A 22,819-nucleotide genomic window follows, 5' to 3' on the forward strand; every position below is an offset into this window, starting at 1 on the left:
GAAGGCTACCGTAGACTATCATAAGTAAGCGTATCCTACGATAGTTCCCCTAGTAACCTTGGTCAACAAAGATCGTAGCTGCGTTGCCAGTAAGTTAGATGTGTAGCATACCTGTCGGGCGTTACCTCATTTCGATCGCTATGTTCGCGTATCCTATCAGTGTTACCTGATCCCTCTAGAGCCCGGAAGCGGTGAACCGTCTAGGAACAGAGTGAGACTATATAAAGGGCCGCCTAACCTGCGGAACATTTTTATTCTACATAGTTATTGTCCTGTATGTTATTTAAAAATAAACAGTATTTATAGCAAATTCAAAACTGTCAATGTTTAATTGAGGTTTTTTCGCAAACTGTTGCTTCTTTAAGTGGAGCAGACAGTAAAAATAAGAAACAAAACAGATTTATTATACAGCGCTTGAAAATGCAATTTTCTCAAAAAGAGTAAAATTAAAAAAATATTGTATACAAAAACATACCAAACAACAGTTCAGTACTTCACTGAGCATACATAAAACATGTTCCTGCTATTCACAAACAACTTCACACATATAAATAACGACAGGAAGCTACCACCAATGATCATGATGAGGAACGTTCTGTTGAATACAAAATAACAACAATAATAATATAAGTATTTTTATGGTTGTGTTTGTAAACTGTGCTTCCATCAAAAGTAATTACTTTGCAGTGAACACATAGTGCGTAGCGAGGCGATCACTCTGTTGTAGAAATAATTCAAAAGCCAAGATCGCTTAAATACTGTATGCTGGATAACCGATTTCAACACACTAAAGGTGCCATCATCAGATCTTTGAAGATATAACATGGCAGGTTTGGGGGAGGGCTTACGTGAGTTACACTATATACATTACTGACGCTGCAAGAGAGGCTTTCTGCTTTACGTTATGGTCTACTGTGAAAGTTCCTAGAGCGTACATTCCTAGAAGAGTCAATCAATATCTTGCTTCTACCTAAGTATACCTCACGAAAAGACAATGAATACAAAATTAGAGAGATTCGAGCCCACTCGGAGGCTTACCAGCAATCGCTCTTCCTGCAAACCATGTGCGACTGCAGCAGGAAAATGGGGAAGTGACAATGGTACACGAAACTACACTCCGAAAGGTGACTCCTGGAGTATAGATGTATATGTAGATGTGGATTCTTCGGTAAATAACAATAATAATAATTACCTACAAAATCTGATAAGTTATCAGACTACAGAGGTACCCCCCTCCCCACTTGAGTACAACGCACGTAACGTACATACAACGATGTGAAACTGTCGGAGAAGCCTTTCTTTGCAGTGTTGGTCAACTCACCCGTCACGCTGGCTTGAATGTGGGCTGTGTCATTCAAGTTTTTATCTTTCATGTTTTTTACACCTTGTCGTTTTGTGGTACATTCGTATTGATAACGCCAAGCCTTGTCACTCATGATGTTGTTCCCACGAAAAAACTGTCCACGTCTGCATTTCATTCCAATCCCGGCACGTGTCCACGCGTCGGCTTTTGTCCAGGCCAGACTTTGTACACACTTTTCTCTTCTTCAAAACATTCTGGAAAATGCCTTGAGCACATGATTTAAGGTTACTGCTCCACTGCGATTTGTGACACAACAAAGTTGGTAGGCTACGGCCACACGTCCATTACTTAACACTGATTGGTCGATGCAGATCTGTTGTTGTTGTTTTACAATTTTAAAATTTTAGAAAGCATTCTGTAATTGGAGCAAAGCATCGGTCGGTATAAAATGCTACAAATTAAATAAAAACAGTCTCGACCGCGTTTTCAGATGTTTATTCATTAACAACCGGTTTCGACCCTTTTCTCAGATCATCTTCAGAATTTTCCCTGTCATTACGACTGCTGGTGATGGCAGACGGAGCGAGACTCGTAGAAGTAAGGATGTCACTGTAGCCAGGCTATAATGTTATTTTTAATTAACCTTACAATATCATCTCTCTGTATGAGATGATCTACCTCATAAGTGGACCTTGTTCTCTATGTACCTTGATCATTTCTGATCCCTCCATAAATTTTTCATGGCATTCTTCGTTCAAATACTCTGATTTATTGTTAATCAGTAGTTAGCATCCATGATTCACATCCATTTATAATCACTCACCTAATCATAACGTTAAATAGAGTCATTTTTAGCTGTCGGTTTATCATCCTATATGTCATTAGCTTTTTAAAATCTATGATAAAGCCTATTACCACTTAAAATGCGGGCTTTTATTTCAGTGGACACGTAATTTTCTTTATTAATGTCAGTCCCTAGATATTCTAAATCTTCTACATGCTTACAATTAAAACCTTCTGCCTACAAGTTGTCCAGTTTATCGTTCCCTGTTCTATGAAATTTCATACATTTAGTTTTGGATTCGTTAATTTCGAGTTTCCAATGCCGTGCAGTTTTTTTCAGTTCCACCAGTACTCTCTCCAGTGACATCCTGCGTCTAATAATAACTGCAACTTCATCAGCATATGCAGCCAACTGTGTGGTTCTCGTAGAGATGTATCCACATCTTTGCACTTTTCGTATAATTGCTTCTAAGGTCAAACTGAATAACATGGTGGAAAGAGCATCGCCTTGTCTAACTCCATGATTTATATTGGAACAGTTTGTTAATTCCCCATCCTCTTTCACCATTGCCCTGGAACGTGCCAAGGTTGCCTTAATAACCGAAATATATCTATAGTAGGCCAAGCAGTTTTATATCTTCTAACATCTCTTCCCTGTTTAGATATCAAAGGTCTGCTTGAAGTCGACGTAGATATTGTTGAGTTCTATATTATATTCACATGCTTTTTCGTGTATTTGTCTCAGTACAAATATTTGGTCCACAGTTGATCTATTAGGTCCAAAGCCACACTGATAATCATCCAGTATATCTTCTACATATGGGACCAATCTCTTATATGGGATCCTGGATAAAAACTTACATACCACATTCAGCAGACTGATTCCTCTGTAGTCAGAGCAACATACCTTGTCACCTTTCTTACGTATGGGCTGGATTACACCTATAATCCATTCTTCTGGAATTCTTTCTTGATTTCAGATTAAAGAGATAAGTTTATGCATCCGTTTGTGTAAATTAACGCCTCCTCTCTTTAAAAGCTCTGCAATTGTTCCATCATTTCCTACGCATCTGTAAGTTTTTTGACAATTCATCGTCTTCTGTACATCTGCAAGAGTTGGCTCTTATATTTTTGGTTCTACTGTATGGTGTATCCGCTGCTCCTTATCAGTGCGATCACCCTCCAGCGTTTCTTTACAACATTGTCTCCATCTATTCATCACTTTCCTCTTTTCTCACAGCGGATTTCCATCTTCATCCACGCAGCCTATTATTTTAGGTCTACACCGTTGCGTTCCTTGTTTAACTTCTTATAAAACTTTCTGCTCTCATTCGTATTATAACGTTCTTTCGTGTCTTCTATATTTCCTCTTAAGGCTTCTCTTTTCTTTATTCTGCTTACCCTTGCCGCTTCTATGCTCATTTCATTGTATATAGCCTGGTTAATTCTCGTATTTCGTTGGAGACATTTTAGTTTTTTTTTTTTCAATTATTGTACTATCTGTTTACATTCATGATCATACCAGTCCTTATTTCTAGGTTCTCTGGATTCCCCTATTACGTCCTTTGTCACAGTTATGATAGGCCTATTATTCTTAATACATTCCCATTCCTGCATGCGTACCACATGTGTCCGAAGAATGAGAAAAATCCGTTCCCCATTGGATGTACGCTTGCGTAGTGAGTGGCGACACGAACATGAGTCACTTGTCGTTAATAAGCGCTAAAGTGTCTATCCTCCTCTTCCTAGGTTTGGTCACTTTCGGAGCGTCACGTAGCTGGCGAGCGCGGCAGTCGCAGAGCGCGGTTGTCGAACTGGTCCGCTAATTGCACTTGTTGTTGTTGTTGTCCCCGCGCAGGCAGAAGACAGATGGGGACAGCGCTGGCGGCCCCCAGCCTTTCACCCGCGCCGTGTCGCAGCAGGGGCGCGCGTAAATCAAGCCGCGAGAAAGTCGGCGCGGCCCGCCCAAACCCTCTGACGTCACGGCGACACTCTCCGCCTCTCGCAGCCAGCCTCATCCTAGCCCTGCACCTCCCATAACTCCCAGCTGTCCTCTGTCCCTCCCAGCAAACGTTTATTCCGACGCTCCATTCCTTATGGCCGAGACTCCTCCCGATTATAAGCGACAAGTCTTACACTGAAAGTCGAAGCTTTGAATCGTTCTATAGGCGTACTCACATGACTTTGTTGGTATTTAGTTGGTACTCCGAAAGGCGTGTTTTGGCGGCTCGAGTGCCGTTCCCGAGAGCAGGTTTAACTTGTTGCTTACAACAATGCAGCAAAGCCTCCGTGGATACGAGTGTTTTTGATCTCAGATCCACCACGTTGCGAGTAGGGGAGACTCACTTCTGAAGTGTCGGAGCCATAACGGAAATTATTAAAAGGAATGTTGAAAAACGCATCTTCTCCTACCAAGTAAACCAAATAAATCTCTTTATTATGCTACCACTTTTCGTCTACTAGATCATCATGTCCAAAAAGTTTTGAGTCTGAATTACTGAAAAACAGGAAAAAGTTATGGCGATTTTAATGGTTCAGGTGTTCTACATAGTCTCCTTCCACTTGAGTACAAGTCGCAGAACGTTCACCTACATCTACATCCATACTCCGCAAGTCACCTGACGGTGTGTGGCGGAGGGTACTTTGAGTACCTCTATCGGTTCTCCCTTCTATTCCAGTCCTGTATTGTTCGTGGAAAGAAGGATTGTCGGTATGCCTCTGTGTGGGCTCTAATCTCTCTGATTTTATCCTCACGGTCTCTTCGCGAGATATCTGTAGGAGGGAGCAAAGTATTCCTTGACTCCTCAGTGAAGGTATATTCTCGAAACTTCAACAAAAGCCCGTACCGAGCTACTGAGCGTCTCTCGTGCAAAGTCTTCCACTAGAGTTTATCTATCATCTCCGTAACGCTTTCGCGATTACTAAATGATCCTGTGACGAAGCGTGCTGCTCTCCGTTGGATCTTCTCTATCTCCTCTATCAACCCTATCTGGTACGGATAGCACACTGGTGAGCAATATTCAAGCAGTGGGAGAACAAGTGTACTGTAACCTACTTCCTTTGTTTTCGGATTGCATTTCCTTAGGCTTCTTCCAATAAATCTCAGTCTGGCATCTGCTTTACCGACGATCAACTTTATATGATCATTCCATTTTAAATCACTCCTAATGCCTACTCCCAGATATTTTATGGAATTAACTGCTTCCAGTTGGTGACCTACTATACTGTAGCTAAATGATAAAGGATCTTTCTTTCTATGTATTCGCAGCACATTACACTTGTCTACATTGAGATTCAATAGCCATTCCCTGCACCATGCGTCAATTCGTTTCAGATCCTCCTACATTTCAGTACAATTTTCCATTGTTACGTTCATACAACCGTGTGAAACTGTCAGAAAATTCCATGTTTGGGATGTAGCTGAACTGGCGAGTCGCATTGGATTGAATGTCGGTAGTATCCTCAGTGCATGCGAATTTCTGTACTTTGTCTTAGCAAAAGGAATCCACCACAAAACGAAGAAGTCTCGTCACCTGTGCATTTCAGTCAAATCGCGGCAGGCGTTCACGCCTCGTTGGTCAGGAGTGAATGTGTGCGGTACAAACTTTGCATACGTTTTTCTCTTCTCTTTTAAAGTATTCTGAATAACGTCTTGAACACTTCATGTACAGATATTGCACCTTTGCGATTTGCGATACAACTTGGCACAGTACGGCCACACGTCACACTGCCCGCTCACAACTAATTGGTCGAATCCCCCATCTGCTTCTTACAGACGTTAGTTGAAGCTGTGTCCGTGGTTACTAAGCAGACGTCGCTTATATACTAGGAATAACATCCGTCTCGGAAAGTTTTGGGCGGTCGGTCTTTGTACAATCCGTCACGATTTCGAACTGATTATGAGACAGAATGTTCATTATCAAAATCATGATCTGCTATATTAATCGTCCGCTCTGACAAGACTCTCGCCGCTGTGATTGATGGGACTAGCTGTTTCGATAGAAGTCAGAAAACTGTGTGCCATTGCCAATCGATGTTCACTTCTTTCCGGTTGCTACCCACCTTAGCTTTCAAAACATCGTGCAAATAGTATCTTCTTTAAACAAATCAATAAATTTAAACCATTTCAAACTCCAAACACTCGTCAAAAAGGATAATCGTTGGGTCCACGTTCTCAACTCGGAATTGGGCTTCCTATCGGTGTTTCTTGTTTCTAGAATAAATCCGAATGAATTTTTTTTATCCTAGTTTAAATTTTTCTCTGAATTAAATGAGTTGTGCGAAAGTAATCTTGTTGGGCTGCAGATTCCTGTTGGAAATGCGATTTCTCTAGGCTTTTGAATTTTTTGATCTTTAGATTCTTCTTCACAGTTATTCGAGATAAAAGTCCTGTTTAAATTAGGCTCTTCTGGTGCTTTTGACGGATCGTGATCTTTTGGCGAAATTGAGAGCCATCAAGCCCCACATGGATAGACTTTTGGTGAAACCTTTTTTGAACACGCGCATGACTACGCTTAAAGCGTTATTAAGAGACCTATTATTCTCAAGACATCACAGTGGCCTGTGATGCCATATCGAGATTCATTACAGTTTGTGCTAAAAGTACTTTCAGTCCTTGCAGAGGAAATAGAAGCACGGTTGCCTGCGGGCAGATGGTGGAGGCGGCATGCTGATGGGGAACGCCTGTGGCACGCCCCTGGCAGAATCTGTCATCTACGGCTGCGCCGTGCATGCCAAATAACGCGCTGCAGCTCACTGTGGTCTCCTTTACAGGCGAATGAGTGTGCCTGCACAGCTGCTCTGTCTGGCTAAACGCAGCCCTGCAGCACACTCCGCGATGCACCGTTCACCGGCGGGACGGCCACCGGGCAATGGAGGGGGGAGGGCGGACAGAAAATAAACGGGTATTCATTGGACAAATATATTATACTAGAACTGACATGTGATTGCATTTTCACGCAATTTGGGTGCATAGATCCTGAGAAATCAGTACCCAGAACAACTGCCTCTGGCCGTAATAACGCCCTTGATACGCCTGGGCATTGAGTCAAATAGAGCTTGGATGGCGTGTACAGGTACAGCTGCCCATGCAGCTTCAACACGATATCACAGTTCATCAAGAGTAGTGACTGGCGTATTGTGACGAGCCAGTTGCTCCGCCACCATTGACCAGACGTTTTCAGTTGGTGAGAGATGTGGAGAATGTGCTGTCCAGGGCAGCAGTCAAACATTTTCTGTATCCAGAAAGGCCCGTACAGAACCTGCAACATGTGGTCGTGCATTATCCTGCTGAACTGTAGGGTTTCGCAGGGATCGAATGAAGGGTAGAGCCGCGGGTCGTAACACATCTGAAATGTAACGTCCACTGTTCAAAGTGCCACCAATGCGAACAAGAGGTGACCGAGACTTGTAACCAATGGCACCCCATACCATCACGCCGGGTGATACCCCAGTATGGCGATGACGAATACACGCTTCCAATGTGCGTTCACCACGATGTCGCCAAACACGGATACGACCATCATGATGCAGTAAACAGAACCTGGATTCATCCGAAAAAATGACGTTTTATCATTCGTGCACCCAGGTTCGTCGTTGAGTACACCATCGCAGGAGCTCCTGTCTGTGATGCAGTGTCAAGGGTAACCGCAGCCATGGTCTCCGAGCTGATAGTCCATGCTGCTGCAAACGTCGTCGAACTGTTCGTGCACATAGTTGTTGTCTTGCAAACGTCCCCATCTGTTTACTCAGGGATCAAGACGTGGCTGTACGATCCGTTACAGTCATGCGGATAAGATGCCTGTCATCTCAATTGCTAGTGATACGAGGCCGTTGGGATCGAGCACGGCGTTCCGTATTACCCTCTTGAACCCACCGATTCTATATTCTGCTAATAGTCATTGGATCTCGACCAACGCGAGCAGCAATGTCGCGATACGATAAACCGCAATCGCAATAGGCTGCAATCCGACCTTTATCAAAGTCGGAAAGGTGATGGTAAGCATTTCTCACCCTTACACGAGACATCACAACAACGTTCCACCAGGCAACGTCGGTCAACTGCTTGTTTGTATATGAGAAATCGGTTCGAAACTATCCTCATGCCAGCACGTTGTAGGTGTCGCCACAGGCGCCAACCTTGTGTGAATGCTCTGAAAAGATAATCATTTGCATACCACAGCATCTTCTTCCTGTCGGTTAAATTTCGCGTCTGTAGCACGTCATCTTCGTGGCGTAGCAGTTTTAATGGCCAGTAGTGTATTTCGATTTTTTGAATTTGTATTGATCATACGGCGTGGATCTCTTAAGAAAAAAAAAGTTAAGTGTCACACAATGGATACAGAGGTCTGGGACTCGATTTCCGTTCATTCTAAAATTTTATCTTTCATTTATTTCTTCTTTCACCTTGCCAATGTTTGTTAACGAAAAAAAATCGAGGTGCACCATAGTTTGGAGCCCATCTTTAACTTGCTGGATTCATCAGTTCGAAAGTAAGGGAAAGGTAAGGGCGTACCAGTTCTAGTAGGACCCTACCTAGTAAAGTGTTGTGGTATTCAAACCAACATTTGAGTTAATGATAGCTATATATTTTTTTTATTGGTCATATATGAGGATAAAATTGAAAGTCAGCAGTCACTATCTTTAAAATGATTATTTCTTGAGCCAAGACATAACGGCTTACAAGTATTTCTTATTTATTTATTGTGACTTTTGGCATGAAGGCCATACAGCCATCTTTCAGTGTTTTGGAGTTTTACAGAATAAGGTTGCATTTATGAAAGAATTTCGTAATTACTTTTAAAACCACGACATTATTTTGGTGAAGGAGAGTTGGTATAGTAGTTGGTAATGATTAATGGCATCGGATTAGTTGTTGAACGACATCGATTCGCTGGTTTGCATAAAGTTTAAATTAAAAAAATATATATGTAACTGATGTCCCCTACCGTTATTCCATCACATTCACAATAAGGGTTATCTCGAATGTGTATTCGGCGAAAATGGCAAGGGAATGATCCATGATTAAATCTCATGCGAATTATGAAACTTACAAATATTTTATTTGCCTTTGTTGTGTTCAACTAGGGCTTGGATGGAATGTTTGGCGGTATTTAACCATTGGCTTACAGGCTCATGAGCCCGGCTTCAGATGCCTGCATTCACAAACAAAGCACTGCACGATATCACCATATCTGCAGTTGCACAGTGTTAGAGCTAATTATTATGTCGCAAATCCACGTTTGTTTAATTTTAATTTCATTAAAAAACTAATCGTACGCTGTATTTGCAAAATTTGTTGGTCATAGGCAGAAGTTACTACCGGCTACTTACCTACGCATATTCTGTTTTTTTACTTGATATGCTTCAAATGCCTCTGAGCACTATGGGACTTAACTGCTGAGGTCATCAGTCCCCTAGAACCTAGAACTACTTAAACCTAACTAACCTAAGGACATCACACACATCCATGCCCGAGACAGGATTCGAACCTGCGACTGTAGCGGTCACGCGGTTCCAGACTGTAGCGCTTACAACCGCTCGTCCACCCTGGCAGGCTTACTTGATATCTTCGTTGTGTTGTATTCTGGACGGCAGTTCCTGACATTAAATATCTTCCCATCTGTCATTTAATTTACTCACTCAGGAGATTCTACGTATCATTCTTCAGAGATTAAAACATTTTCAAGGACCATTATTTTGTTGCCGCAGGTCCTTCGAATAAGGGCAGAAAACAAAACAGGATGTCATACAGCTGCTACGGCTATGGAGAGCGCAAAGTAACGTTGTGCATCGAACTCGATGACGTTTGTATTAGTTACGGAGGCTTGAGAGTAATCTCGAGAAAACTACTATTCCGAATTTTGATAGGTGGCAGTATGGACCAAAAAAAAAAAGAATTGTGTAGTAATCGTAGGTTCTAAAATGCATATCGAGCAAATGTTCGTCTTTGCTACTGTGGAACACATCTCTTCTACGGAACAAGTTCTCATAGCTCTTAAGGTGTTCATTTCAGAGCCCACCTTTACTGGACTTTTATTTCTTGTTTTAGTCCATACTACCACTTTTCAAATAAAGAATACTTTATTTAACATCCTTTTGTTGCCGCAGGTCCTTCGAATAAGGGCAGAAAACAAAACTGGATGTCATACAGACAGGGAACCATGTTGTATGTTGTGATAACATATAGATGTGGAGTCCGAACACTGTACGTGGCAGTCGTCGCGAGAGTAAAGAAACAAAAACTTACAGTTAGACCGCTCGAGCGTCGAGGAACGGAGTGGGCGAACAATCGCCGCACGGGATTAGCCGAGCGGTCTCAGGCGCTGCAGTCATGGACTGTGCGGCTGGTCCCGGCGGAGGTTCGAGTGCTCCCTCTGGCATGGGTGTGTGTGTTTGTCCTTAGGATAATTTAGGTTAAGTAGTGTGTAAGCTTAGGGACTGATCACCTTAGCAGTCACGTCCCATAAGATTTCACACACATTTGAACATTTTTTTGGGGGGGGGAGGGGGGGGGAACAATCCCCGCCTCCCTCCCACAGGCCTGGCAGCCCACGTCAGTCTCCTGTGCTCTCGGAGCAACACACAACACATGGCAATGAGTAGTACACAAAGCGTTCGGTAATGGCTACATCGCTGTTCTTTGTTGAGGCTGGCAGTGTCGTAAACTGCCACATTAACCCTTTAAGTGAGAAAACATTTTATCCAGAAAAACAATGAATATACGTATATGTCGTTGTGTACTGTTTGGTAATCAAGGAAACTGCTCACTTTATTACGTATTACTAATTTCATCATAAGTGATGGAGTGGTAAACACTCAAACCAATGAAGTAGGGGCACAAAATTTAGGGCCACAAAATTTGTGCTGAAAAGGTTTGGAAAAATCTGCAGGATACTAACAGTGCCAACCTCGCCGGCTGTGGTGGCCGAGCGGTTCTAGGTGCTTCAGTCCGGAACCGCGCGACTGCTACGGTCGCAGGTTCGAATCCTACACACATCCATGCCCGAGGCAGGATTCGAACCTGTGACCGTAGGAGTCGCGCGGTTCCGGACTGAAGCGCCTAGAACCGCTCGGTCACAGAGGCCGGCCATCTGACTTGAAGCTGTGACACCTCCGTGAAGTCACTCTTATAGATATAAAAGAAATGTTCACGAATGTCAGTATGACCCCTCTAACTATAAAACTAACGAAAACGACTCAATAATTCATTTTCGTCATGTTGCGTATTTTCAGCATTGTCAGCGTAAATAATGTTATCCCAGCGGCTAACATTTGCGAGATTAATTTGTGAAACAATAGTATGTGCAATGTCCATTCTTCATTAGAATCATTTCATACCTTTGAAACGTCCCCTTAGAACAATTATACATGACTGTGCTTAAACTGACATACAATATTTTTAACGCAACGCAATCTGACTTTCAAAAATCCCTACAAAAGAATGGCCCTGATTAACATTAACTTATACGTTTCACAAATCACTTACCTCACACAAATCTTGGTTACTCGAACTACTGCAATACAGCGAGCGCCACTACTGCCAGCTAAATAAAAGATTCAAACTACGGAAGGCACTACCTACTGACAGGCATAGTTAGCAAATGAAAGATTTTAATAGAGAACAAACAATGTATTTACCTTAATAGTGTTGGAAAATCATAATATACATAGCAGTTCATGACATCCAGTCTTACAAATTTCAAAACTCCGCCATTTCTCTCCCCACATCCACCACTGCCGGCGGCTCACCTCCAACTGCGCAACGCTACGCGCTGTTAACATCCAGCTGCCCAACACTACAATGGCACACAACAATGCAAACTAGCCACAGACTGCACACGGCACAACCAGTGATTTTCATACAGAGTGCTACGTGGCGTTACCAATAAGAAAACCTAAACAGCCTACTTACATAGCCCTCAAGCTCCCCACAAAAAATTTTACAAATTGTTTTGGGCAGTGGCCAACACAGATTTGAAAAAAATTTTCATAATTACAATAACAAAGAAATCAAATGAGCACACTTATTGATACAATGTTGCTCAAAAGCTAAAATTTTCTCACAGTCCATAAAGACAGTCCTGATCATTCATCACAGTAAAGTTGCAGTGTTTTTCTCAAAGTCTGAGCAGTAAAAGAAAATGCACACGGAAGTAATGGATTTCCATGCAATCTTGAAGAAGTAGTGTTGTCCTTCCAACGGAAAGACAGTGCTGACTCTTGACATGCAGACAGGTAATGGGGCACACCAGAGCAAACCCACAGCAGAGTCAGTCGAAGTTTTGAAGAATATTAGTAGGTAGGTCATCACAGAGCAGACCCAGTATAGTCTTGGTAGAGAGTATGGTATTATTGGGCCACCAAAGGTGCAGACTCACTGCAGTCCTTGTAGAAATAATGGTATTGATGGATCATCAAAGGTGTAGACCCACTGTAGTCCTTGTAGAGATGGCCAGCAGCCATCTGCTGTGACTGTGTAGGTGCACAATCACCATCGAAGAGTCTTGTGGAGAATATAGCAAGTCCATAAACCACCACTTGTGCACTCACAAAGTTTTTGAATTGTCCTTCGAACCAGCAATGCTGTTAATCAGTCCCTCGCTGAATTATTAACACATGTACAAACACTATCAGTCCCTACTTCTCACATATTGTCCATATATTATGACCAACAGAAACGTGTGCAGTGAAATGTAACTTACAAGTTACTTAATTTGATGAACTGGTGTCAATTACAATTTTATAACATAAGAATACAATAACAAAGGTACAAAATACATCATTAAAGAACATAACAGCACAGATAACATTTGTAGTTACACAGGCTTTACAAAAGAATAGAAATAAACATATACATCAGTGTTACAGGAATTATGACATAAGTAAATATACAAAATAATGAGAATAGTTTACGAAACATTAATTTCCCATATGAGCATTGAAACAAAACAGAATAAATAATGTCTAAACATCTTTACAAAGTAAATAACATATTATCAGAAAAATTCTACAACATAACTCTTATTAGATAAACACATAAAGACAGGAAAAAGACAAATACATAAGGGTACATAAACATATAGCAGAATAATACAAAAGGAAAGACAGGGTTCGTTTTCAGTGTGACATTTGGTACTGCAGTATTTTGCAAACAAAACCTTTTTTTTCTTGGAGATCTCCCTTCGTTCATCATTATTCCCAAAAAGTCCTATCTATACCTGCTTTCTGTACTTTTTTCGTATAACTTCTCAATGCATTTCTTCCAATTCATCGCAACTTGTTCTCTTATATAGTCTATCCCCTCTTAAGCTAACTTAAATCTACTGAGCTCAGATGCTAAACTAAGGGACAAGGCAATGCAGCAGCATAAAACAATTAATACAAACGCCAATGAAAAAAAAATGTAAATTGTCAAAGCAAGCTACAGTAAATCTAAATTACCAAGGAATGCAACATTACAACTAATATGAGCCAATGTGCAGCAACAAGAAAAATAAATCAGTAGTAAAACTAGCTTAACAGAGTAATACAAAGTGAAATTTAGTAGCACTATGCCTGGCAAACAGCAGCAGCAAATGAAATAACTTATACCTAAACATGACAAAGCTCAAGCAGAAAAAATATTACACTAAAAATGGCCATGTTCAATACCTATGTCACATCTTAACACTAGAGTGATGCATCACAAAAACTTACTCTGCAAGAAAGTTACCAAGTCATTAAAAAAATTATTTATGCAATTCCTGTGAAGGTAAATGTCTATTTGTGCTCTTTTTTCTAAGAAAGTATATCATAAACGCATTCTTTACCGGGTCTGTAGACAGAAAATAGTGATATTAGTACATCTATTAAATTTTATAATAACCAATGCTGCAGTGCAGCTAGAAACTAGATATTAAAGAAAATGAGCAAATACGTACAAAGGAAGGCATGAAGCATCATTCATTAGCCATATGGCATTTCATAAGGCAGTAAAAAAAATCTCTCAACTGGAAAGACAGTAGTCATAATCAGGTGTATAGACATAAAAATATTTCTCGTCATTTCATTAGGCATTTCAGTAAATATCATAAATTAAGAGCTCCACAGTGTTATTATATGTTTTCAAGTTTGAGCGTGCCGTATTTGCGATGCTTTCTACAAAGGAACGTCAATAGCGAGGATAATGGCCCCTTTTTTTTTTCTCCACCTGTGCCTCTGAAAGGCACACACTAATGGTCTTTTCCAGGTGACTGTCACGCGGCTGGGTGCCCACAACTCATTACGTGAAGGTGGTCACTTAACTTTCTTACTGAAATATTTACGACACCAGTTTGCATTACACTGACAGTCTCATATAAAAAAATTTCACAGGTCGAGAATTTGCGTTGCAAATGTGTAGAAACAAAATCCTATGAATATAACAGTGTTCAAAAAGTTTTCATCGGCACTGTGATACATTCGCGCATTTACACACATTTCATAACTCTTATAGTACGATTCTTGGTTTCCAGCATACTTTTCCACAAATCAGAGTCCCTAACCACTACTCATTAATCATATATGTATTCGTCGACACTTCTTCAACATTTCATCAAAATAAATACGTAGCATAATCAAATTCCTCATTTATGGTAGCATCATCTTATTGATCATAAACATACCTCAACAGCATAATACACATCGTCATCATAAAAATAACATTACACTTCAGTCAAATCTCAAAAACGTCGTAGCTTTCTGTAGTAATGTCAAAACCTAAAAAAAATTCTGTTGCTCATTTCAATAGTGTCATCTACCTCAAACGTACTTTAAAAATCATGATCCCATGCCAAATACATCATTCAAAGCTCTCATAGTATCACAGTGGTTCCGAAAAAATATGAACAGTGCACAAAGTACAGACAAAATACAATTTCGTAAGTGTGAAGTTATCCAACTGTGTAATTACGCAAACATCTGTCACTGATGTAGTAAAAAAAATGTTTGTCTCTCTCTCAGTTAAATTATCAGATAGCTGTGTAATTTATGTGTTAGAGAAATATGATACCAGTGTGTAAAGTTGTATAAGCAAATACCATATTGGCTAGGGCTCCTTGTGCTTGCCACACACATGGTACACAATGTAAGCGTGTACCCCCCTGAGGATTAATGTAATTATACCCTCAGGTGTTACAGATTACAGCAATGGAATGAAATGTATCATGGAAAACTTTCTTTGTAATTCAAAAATCTTGAAAAATAAATGGTTTAAGTACAAAATTAATCGCTCAAATGCATGTCCTGTAGCGCTAAATGTGCGTCTTGCTGTAAGATAATTCTGTGGAAGTGTCGTAGCTATCGTCATCTGTAAACAAAGTTCTGCTGAAGTCAATGTACTTACCTCATCATAAACGAAAGTGAAATGCTTTGCGTATATATATCGTAGTTGTTACGTACCTTACTGTGATCAAGAAAGTACTATAATGTGATGTATTGTTGTGCTACGAAAAAGGCTGTCTCATTGTAGCTATACCACAAAAGTTACTACTAAAACATGTTTTACTTTCCAGAATAATACAGAAAAACTGTGCAGATATAAAACAGATACACCACAAAAGCAACAATGTAAATTGTGTCACATATTATTAGTGTCGTGATATAATCGTGTAGCTATCACAGAAACCAAATGCTAAGTCATCTTTAATCTCACCGAATGTACTTCAAATAAAGAGTATCTTTTCAAGTAAACCAAAATGTTGCAATAAAATCTCATTAGCAGTATATTTTCTAAGTATGTAAGCCTTATAGTCGTTACGTAATCATGCAACTAACAAGCAAGAATGTACACACACAATAACACTGTGTCTTCTGTTCACTATAACAATGCATTCGTAATTATTGTCTAAATATGTTCCATAGGTTCTAGACTGGATAGTTTATTTTAAAACATAGTTGCATGTTAACAGTTTCTAAGTGTGACAAAGTACTAGAAACGTGAAGTGAAAAGTTTTATGGCAATGACAAAGGTAAAAAACAGATTATCTTTCAATAAACGGTTTTACATGTGAAATGTGGTGTAAACCTTTACTCTTCCTAGTGCGCAGAGTTTCAACTTCAAAGCAATTATCATGTTGTATACGTCGGTAAGGAATGGTAAAATTTTTCTCAAGGTTAGCGTCTATGTTATTTTTCACTGAGCCAGCTGGCGCACGCGGCTGCCTGCGGTGCGAGTCATTGTCTGTCTCTTTGTTGGCGTGCGTCGTTATTGGGATTAGGAGACCTAACTTCTACAAATTCACCATGCCGAGAAGGCCCTGCCCTGTTTGAAGCTCACCAGTTCTGATGGAATTCAGGTCTGTCACTTTGTCGGTAGTTTACATTGTTTCTTGTTTGTCGGTCATGTGGTGGAGAATTTCTCCCGGAATCGTAACTGCGTGGTGGGCTGTTGCGTCTGAAGTTATTCTGTCTCCCTTGGTAATAATTATTTTGGTTCCCATATTGTCTGTTTCTTTGATTGTCTCTGTGATAGTTACTACTGCGGAGAGGTGATCTTTCCCTGTAATTATTACTACTCTGCCAACGGTTGTCATTCGGGTGGTGTCTGTTTTGGTCACGATTTGTATTGTGAGAATAGCCTTGTCGTATCCAGTTATTATTTCTTTCATCGTGGAATAGCGACGGATGTGACTTGTAATTGTTGTGTTCCTGTTTTCGCGTTCCACGATTGTCAGTGTCAATTTCTAATTCTTGTAAGAGTCCCTGAAAAGCTTCAATGTCGTCTTTGCAACGTCCTGCCAAAATAATATGTCGTAAATGTTCAGGTAATTTGATTAAGCAAATGCGGATGAGTTCTGAGGGGCTGTATGGGTTTGACAGGTACTGATTCTTGTGCAACATGTCTTCAAAATATTTCACAAGACTGGAAAATTCTGATTTTTCGAAATGTTTCATCATTATGATGCTATGTTTGACTCGGTCTTGTGTGGCTTGAGACCAATATGCTGAGAGGAAGGCATGATAAAATTCTCCTTCACTGTGGCAATCGTGAATGACCGATCGCATTCTTACAGCTGGTTCATTCTCTAAGTACCCACACATAAATTCTAATCTGTGCTCTAATGACCAGTTGGGGGGGAAACAATGAGAGAATTGATGAAGCCACGCTTGTGGATGAATGTCGTTGCCAGAATTCTTAAATGTTTTGAATTTACATGTAGTAATGAACAGCTATAGTCAAAATCATCATGTCGGCGAGTAGCATATCGGTCATTGTTACGTGGTGTCGGCGGTTCCATCTCAAAATTCGGTGCACCTTGCCAATTTCTTTCATAATTTCCAAAATGCCCTGTGTTTTTATTTTGTGGCTTTTTCGTATTTCTAAGTCCCTCTTCCCGTGTTGGAGTGCGAGTGTCCTCTGAAATGTGTAATGTTTGTATTACTTGTGCCAACTGATCTTGTACTTCCCGGATTTCTCTTTTGTGTTGCGTATTAATTTGATTCTGATTTTGTTTGAATTTCTTAATTTGTTCATACTCTTCTGTGTCAGTGATGGCTACAGGTCTTGTGTCATTCAGATCATCATCTACCTTTGCAGATAAGTTAGTGAACTGATCCGAAAGTTCGGCGACTTTCTCTGATAATGAACTAATTTCCTCCATGTGTCTTTCTGGACCAATTTTCAGAGTATCTACTGTGTCCTTTAAGTTTTCCTGAGTTTTTGCAAGTTGCGTAACCGAATCGATAGATGCAACTGAGTCAATTTTAGCTTGCAAGGTCTCATGATTTTCATGAACAATAGTTTGCAGTTCTTTTATGGCTGCTTCGTGATTCTGTAATGCATTTTCATGCCGCGAAAAAATAGGTTGAAAATGCTCACAAATTTGTGTTTTTACGTCATTACAGACTTTTTGACATTTCGATTCTATGTTATGTAACTCGTTAGTAGAAAATCTTCACGTGTTTGTTCAAGCGTGGTGTCTAACTTCCGAAGATTTTGTTCCATTGTGTCTAACTTTTCAAGATTTTGTTCCATTGTGTCTAACTTTTGAAGATTTTGTCCCATTTGTTTCTGATTTTGTTCAAGCGTTGTGTCTAACTTTTGTAGCCTTTGTTCCATTTGTTGCATTAACTGTAATAACAGTGCACTGGTGTCTGAAACATGCTCCTCAGTGCTATTCGGCAATACATTTGAAACGGCAATATTCGCATTTTGAAAAGCAGAAAATGTGTCTTGATTTATTTGAGAAAACGGTGAGGACGCAAAACCTGAATCTACAGTATTTGCAAGATTGTGTCCTGTCATTTCGGAATCCTGAGGCGAGCTGTTGCCAACCGATCGATCGATAATGCTTCCCTGTTCACTAATTGTTTCACTGCCTACACAATTATTTGCAGCCCGCCCCATTTCCCTACGCACAATTACCAAATTACTACTTTGAACGTTAGTTAATTCATTACATGGTGGCGCTAACACACTGCTTTCGTCTTCACTGTCATTTCTCAGTTTACTTTGGAGCCTAGTATTACGTTTTTCACACGCCATTATTGTCACAATATTTCATACGATAACATATAAAAACACAATTTGAAGAGCAAAAATAAGAGAACACATTAACATAGAACTGAAAATAATATCTAGTTAATTGCAAGCGCAGCTGCGAAATACTTGGTGCTAATCTACATGCATGCCACAACTGTTTTACTGTACAACAATGAAAGACTGCAACTGCAAAGGAGATTCTCTCTACAATTACGCGCTAGCAATAAACAAAATCTACACTAATTACACAAACTACAAGAAAAAATCAGAAGATTCCAGTGAGGTATCCTCGGCTAAAGGTCGACATATGAAACGTCCCCTTTGAACAATTATACATGACTGTGCTTAAGCTGACATACAATATTTTTAGCGCAACGCAATCTGACTTTCAAAAATCCCTACAAAAGAATGGCCCTGATTAACATTAACCTATACGTTTCACAAATCACTTACCTCACACAAATCTTGGTTACTCGAACTACTGCAATACAACGAGCGCCACTACTGCCAGCTGAATAAAAGATTCAAACTACGGAAGGCACTAACTACTGCTAGGGATAGTTAGCAAATGAAAGATTTTAATAGAGAACAAACAATGTGTTTACCTTAATAGTGTTGAAAAATCGTAATATACATAGCAGTTCATGACATCCAGTCTTACAAATTTCAAAACTCCGCCATTTCTCTCCCCACATCCACCACTGCTGACGGCTCACCTCCAACTGTGCAACGCTACGCGCTGTTAACATCCAGCTGCCCAACACTACAATGGCACACAACAATGCAAACTAGCCACAGATTGCACACGGCACAGCCAGTGATTTTCATACAGAGCGCCAAGTGGCGTTACCAATAAGAAAACCTAAACAGCCTACTTACAGCTTGTAATCAGTAAAATCGGATGTAACTAGGAACTAGATTCACGACAATCTATTTGCTTACATGAACGGCGCTGAAGAAAGGCAGCTGTAAATATTCTTAAAAGCGACTCCTGTACTGATATTATACTTTCGAAAGCAGGAAATCTTACTGTGTATCGAACTTACCGTCATTTATATCAGAACAGTAAATCCACAGGCGACAAATGGTAGCTGAACACGAAACCAGCTCTGAAGACGAGAGCCTCAAAGGCTATCGGTAAATATTCATACTATTACAAATTTGTCCGCTGATATCTCAAGCCTGTCAACTTAGAAACATAAAATTGGTATTCATTACTTATCACACAAACTACAGAGAAAAGATTAATAACAGTACAATCGATTATTTGTAGTAAATAAAGCGATAACAGCATTCAAGACGAGTGGTGTATATTTTTACCAGTGTCACTTAAACGGTTAAAATATCCGCATAATAATCAGTGCTCTAATTTACTTCCTAAATCTGTCACTGGTGCATGTGGTACGGAAGGCGAATGGGTCAGTCCATCGACCGGGCACTGCATCTAGGGCAACTGTGATTGGGAAACAAGACCCCGTGTGCAGCTGTTCCAGTATACACAGGTGTCGGTAGCGCCATGCTACAGTCTAACGTAACAATAACATCAGCAGCATACGATATTAGAATATTTTTGGCAGTTTATCTTATCAGTGCGCCGTCGCTGATGCCACACCTCCAGTCTTCAATGATAGACCGTCCTGGCAGTCTGTCTATCGATAAACTTTGAGTGCTCTTATAGCATCATTTCGATTACAAACAGATTGCCTTCGTGCTTATGAAAAACATTCGGCCTCGTGCTTCTTGCCTCACCGCTGTGAAAATGAATAATGAACAGTCGTTATTTTCAACAACTTCATAGTTACTGTAGACAGCAAGTTTTGTTATGACCATAGTTTATTCCTTTTGTCCTCTCGGGGACGATGTATATTCGAATGTGCGAGACAAGACCGGCCACTACACCCTACCAAAGCGTTTATGTTGTTGATGCATTAGGCATCCCGTCCTCGACCTTTACACACGTTACAAAAGAAACGGACCGCTTTAAGAAACCAGCAGACACGTGGATGCGCCTGCAGGGTCGCAACTTGTGCTTCTTTCCTGTCGAGCAGGTAGTTTACATCACACACATCCTTTCACGGCGCTTAACTGCCGAGTTACCGGCGATATACGGTGTACACACGTCCACTACATAACGCAAAGAACAAGTAAGGTTAAAACACATGTGTCGCATAATCTGCATTATTAATACGGAAAACAGTACAATAGGTACGGGATTTATTGTAACTATCAGTTTCGGTGCAATAAGGTGACTTAGTAACATTAAACAAGAAATAAAGCTGAAAGAACAGTTACAAACCGTAGCTTATGTTCAAAATGTTCAAATGTGTGTGAAATCTTATGGGACTCAACTGCTAAGGTCATCAATCCCTAAGCTTACACACTACTTAACCTGAATTATCCTAAGGACTAACACACACGCCCATACCCGAGGGAGGACTCGAACCTCCGCCGGGAGCAGCCGCACAGTCCATGACTGCAGCGCCTTAGACCGCTCGGCTAATCCTGCGCGGCCGTAGCTTATGAAATTACGAATAGTTCACTGTAAGATGCTTATCGAACTTTTCTTATTTCAGTTTTTTGGGGGCGCTACTCGTGCTGCCAAAGTCGAGTGAAGCTTTCCGAGATGGCTCTCCGCAGCTGTTTAACATCACTGGTGAGTTCTGTAAATCATAGTTCGCTAAAATTTATCTAAACTCTATAGTACCAAACAGATTTAAAGTCCCCAAACAACTAATGATACCTTAAATAACAATGTTTTCTTCAGTAATTTTTTATGTTGTCAGATTAGCCAATTATTACAAAAATGTTGATACTGGTTTCGGCAGGTCATCGTCATCATGCTATGTGATGATAACATTCAAAAAACATTCCTCCCGCAGCTAAAGACAATATTTTTGTACACATGGAGAACACGGAATCTGATGAATACACTTTTATCAAAATACATTTAACTGCACAATACGATAAACTGAAAGTGAAATTTATTTCCGTATTCGCAACATATGCTGTATTATTGTACATAATATTTTCAAACTTGTTCTCTCTCCTCCTTCAGACCAACTGTGTAGGTAACTGAACACCGTATAATACCGTACGTGCTACGTTTAAAGAAATAACTGTTCTTTCTCTTTTTTCCTATTGCTGCCACATAACTATTCGATAGTTAAATTTTCAGTCTACAACCTAAACTATCTGCTTACGAATAATAGTCTCGGTCCTTTCTTTCCTAATTTATTACAGTTTATAGCATTGGGTACACAGAAGTACATAACAGCAATTGTTATTACTACTTTTAACACATCTAAATTGAGAGAAAACTAAAGATTGTTCGTCAACACTCACCACTGAAAGATCTAGTGCAAACATTTTTCTCTTCTAAACTGATACTAGAGTTTCCAGTTAGAGTATCGTTAGGTGATTTGTGTATGTAAAGCGTATTTCGATAATGATGCTTTGCCATTTTCCGTAACAGAATTTAGAGTACGCACCTAAAATTTGGTCTGTATAAATCACTTTTTGGACCTCAGTGAATTGTTTCAAATCATCGTGTAAAAACTAATTTGGTCTTACTCTTTCTGAAGCACCTTCAGAGACCCAGACAGGGGTGTCTCGGACATTGTTTGATACCAAACGAGCTTATTGCGTCAACAAAGTGAAAATTGGTGAAGATGGAGGAGAGGGGGTATTCGTCAGTACCGTTTGTATATTAGTTGGGTGATCTCTATTCTGTGTGCTTTTGTGCTTTAATCGTTCTTACCCTGCGTGTGTCTAGGACTAAAATGGAGTTTCGGCTCTCACCTTGCCAAATAAGTGTTGTTAACTGCATGGAAATTACACGCAGAACGACGAGACTAGCAGAGCAACTATCATGAGGATTTCATTACGAACTCAGACTGGTTCTTGTTCACTTTCGCGGCGTTTCATAATGTACATAGAATCGTAAGAATCTAAATCATAAGAACAATTTGTACCTTGTAGTACCTACAGTGACCACTTTTGTAGTATCTTATTCGCTTTGGTAGCAGCCAATGTAAGAAAACGATGGAAACTCAACGTTTCATCAATGTTTGTAAATCCTGTGTGTTGTCTGCCTTTCGGTTGGTACAATTTTTAAATGTACGTCTTGATTTCAGCTACGGGAAATGAGTATTTCAGCAATTCATAGGTTGTTTTGGTAATAGTAACCGACATATTGTCATCATTACACTATTGTTGTATCTTGTCAGAGCCAT

General features: G+C 40.2%; 1 protein-coding gene across 1 annotated transcript in view; it reads left to right on the forward strand.

Moving 5' to 3' along the window:
- Positions 1–22,819, forward strand: part of LOC124776325 — a 413,854-nt gene that overhangs the window by 150,326 nt on the left and 240,709 nt on the right. Inside the window, exon 3 of the mRNA XM_047251263.1 lies at positions 21,161–21,240. Coding sequence (XP_047107219.1) covers positions 21,161–21,240 — 80 coding nt within the window. The remainder of the gene's footprint in view (positions 1–21,160; positions 21,241–22,819) is intronic.

This window comes from Schistocerca piceifrons, chromosome 2 (assembly GCF_021461385.2).
Source record: "Schistocerca piceifrons isolate TAMUIC-IGC-003096 chromosome 2, iqSchPice1.1, whole genome shotgun sequence".
In the NCBI taxonomy this organism is placed as follows: domain Eukaryota; kingdom Metazoa; phylum Arthropoda; class Insecta; order Orthoptera; family Acrididae; genus Schistocerca; species Schistocerca piceifrons.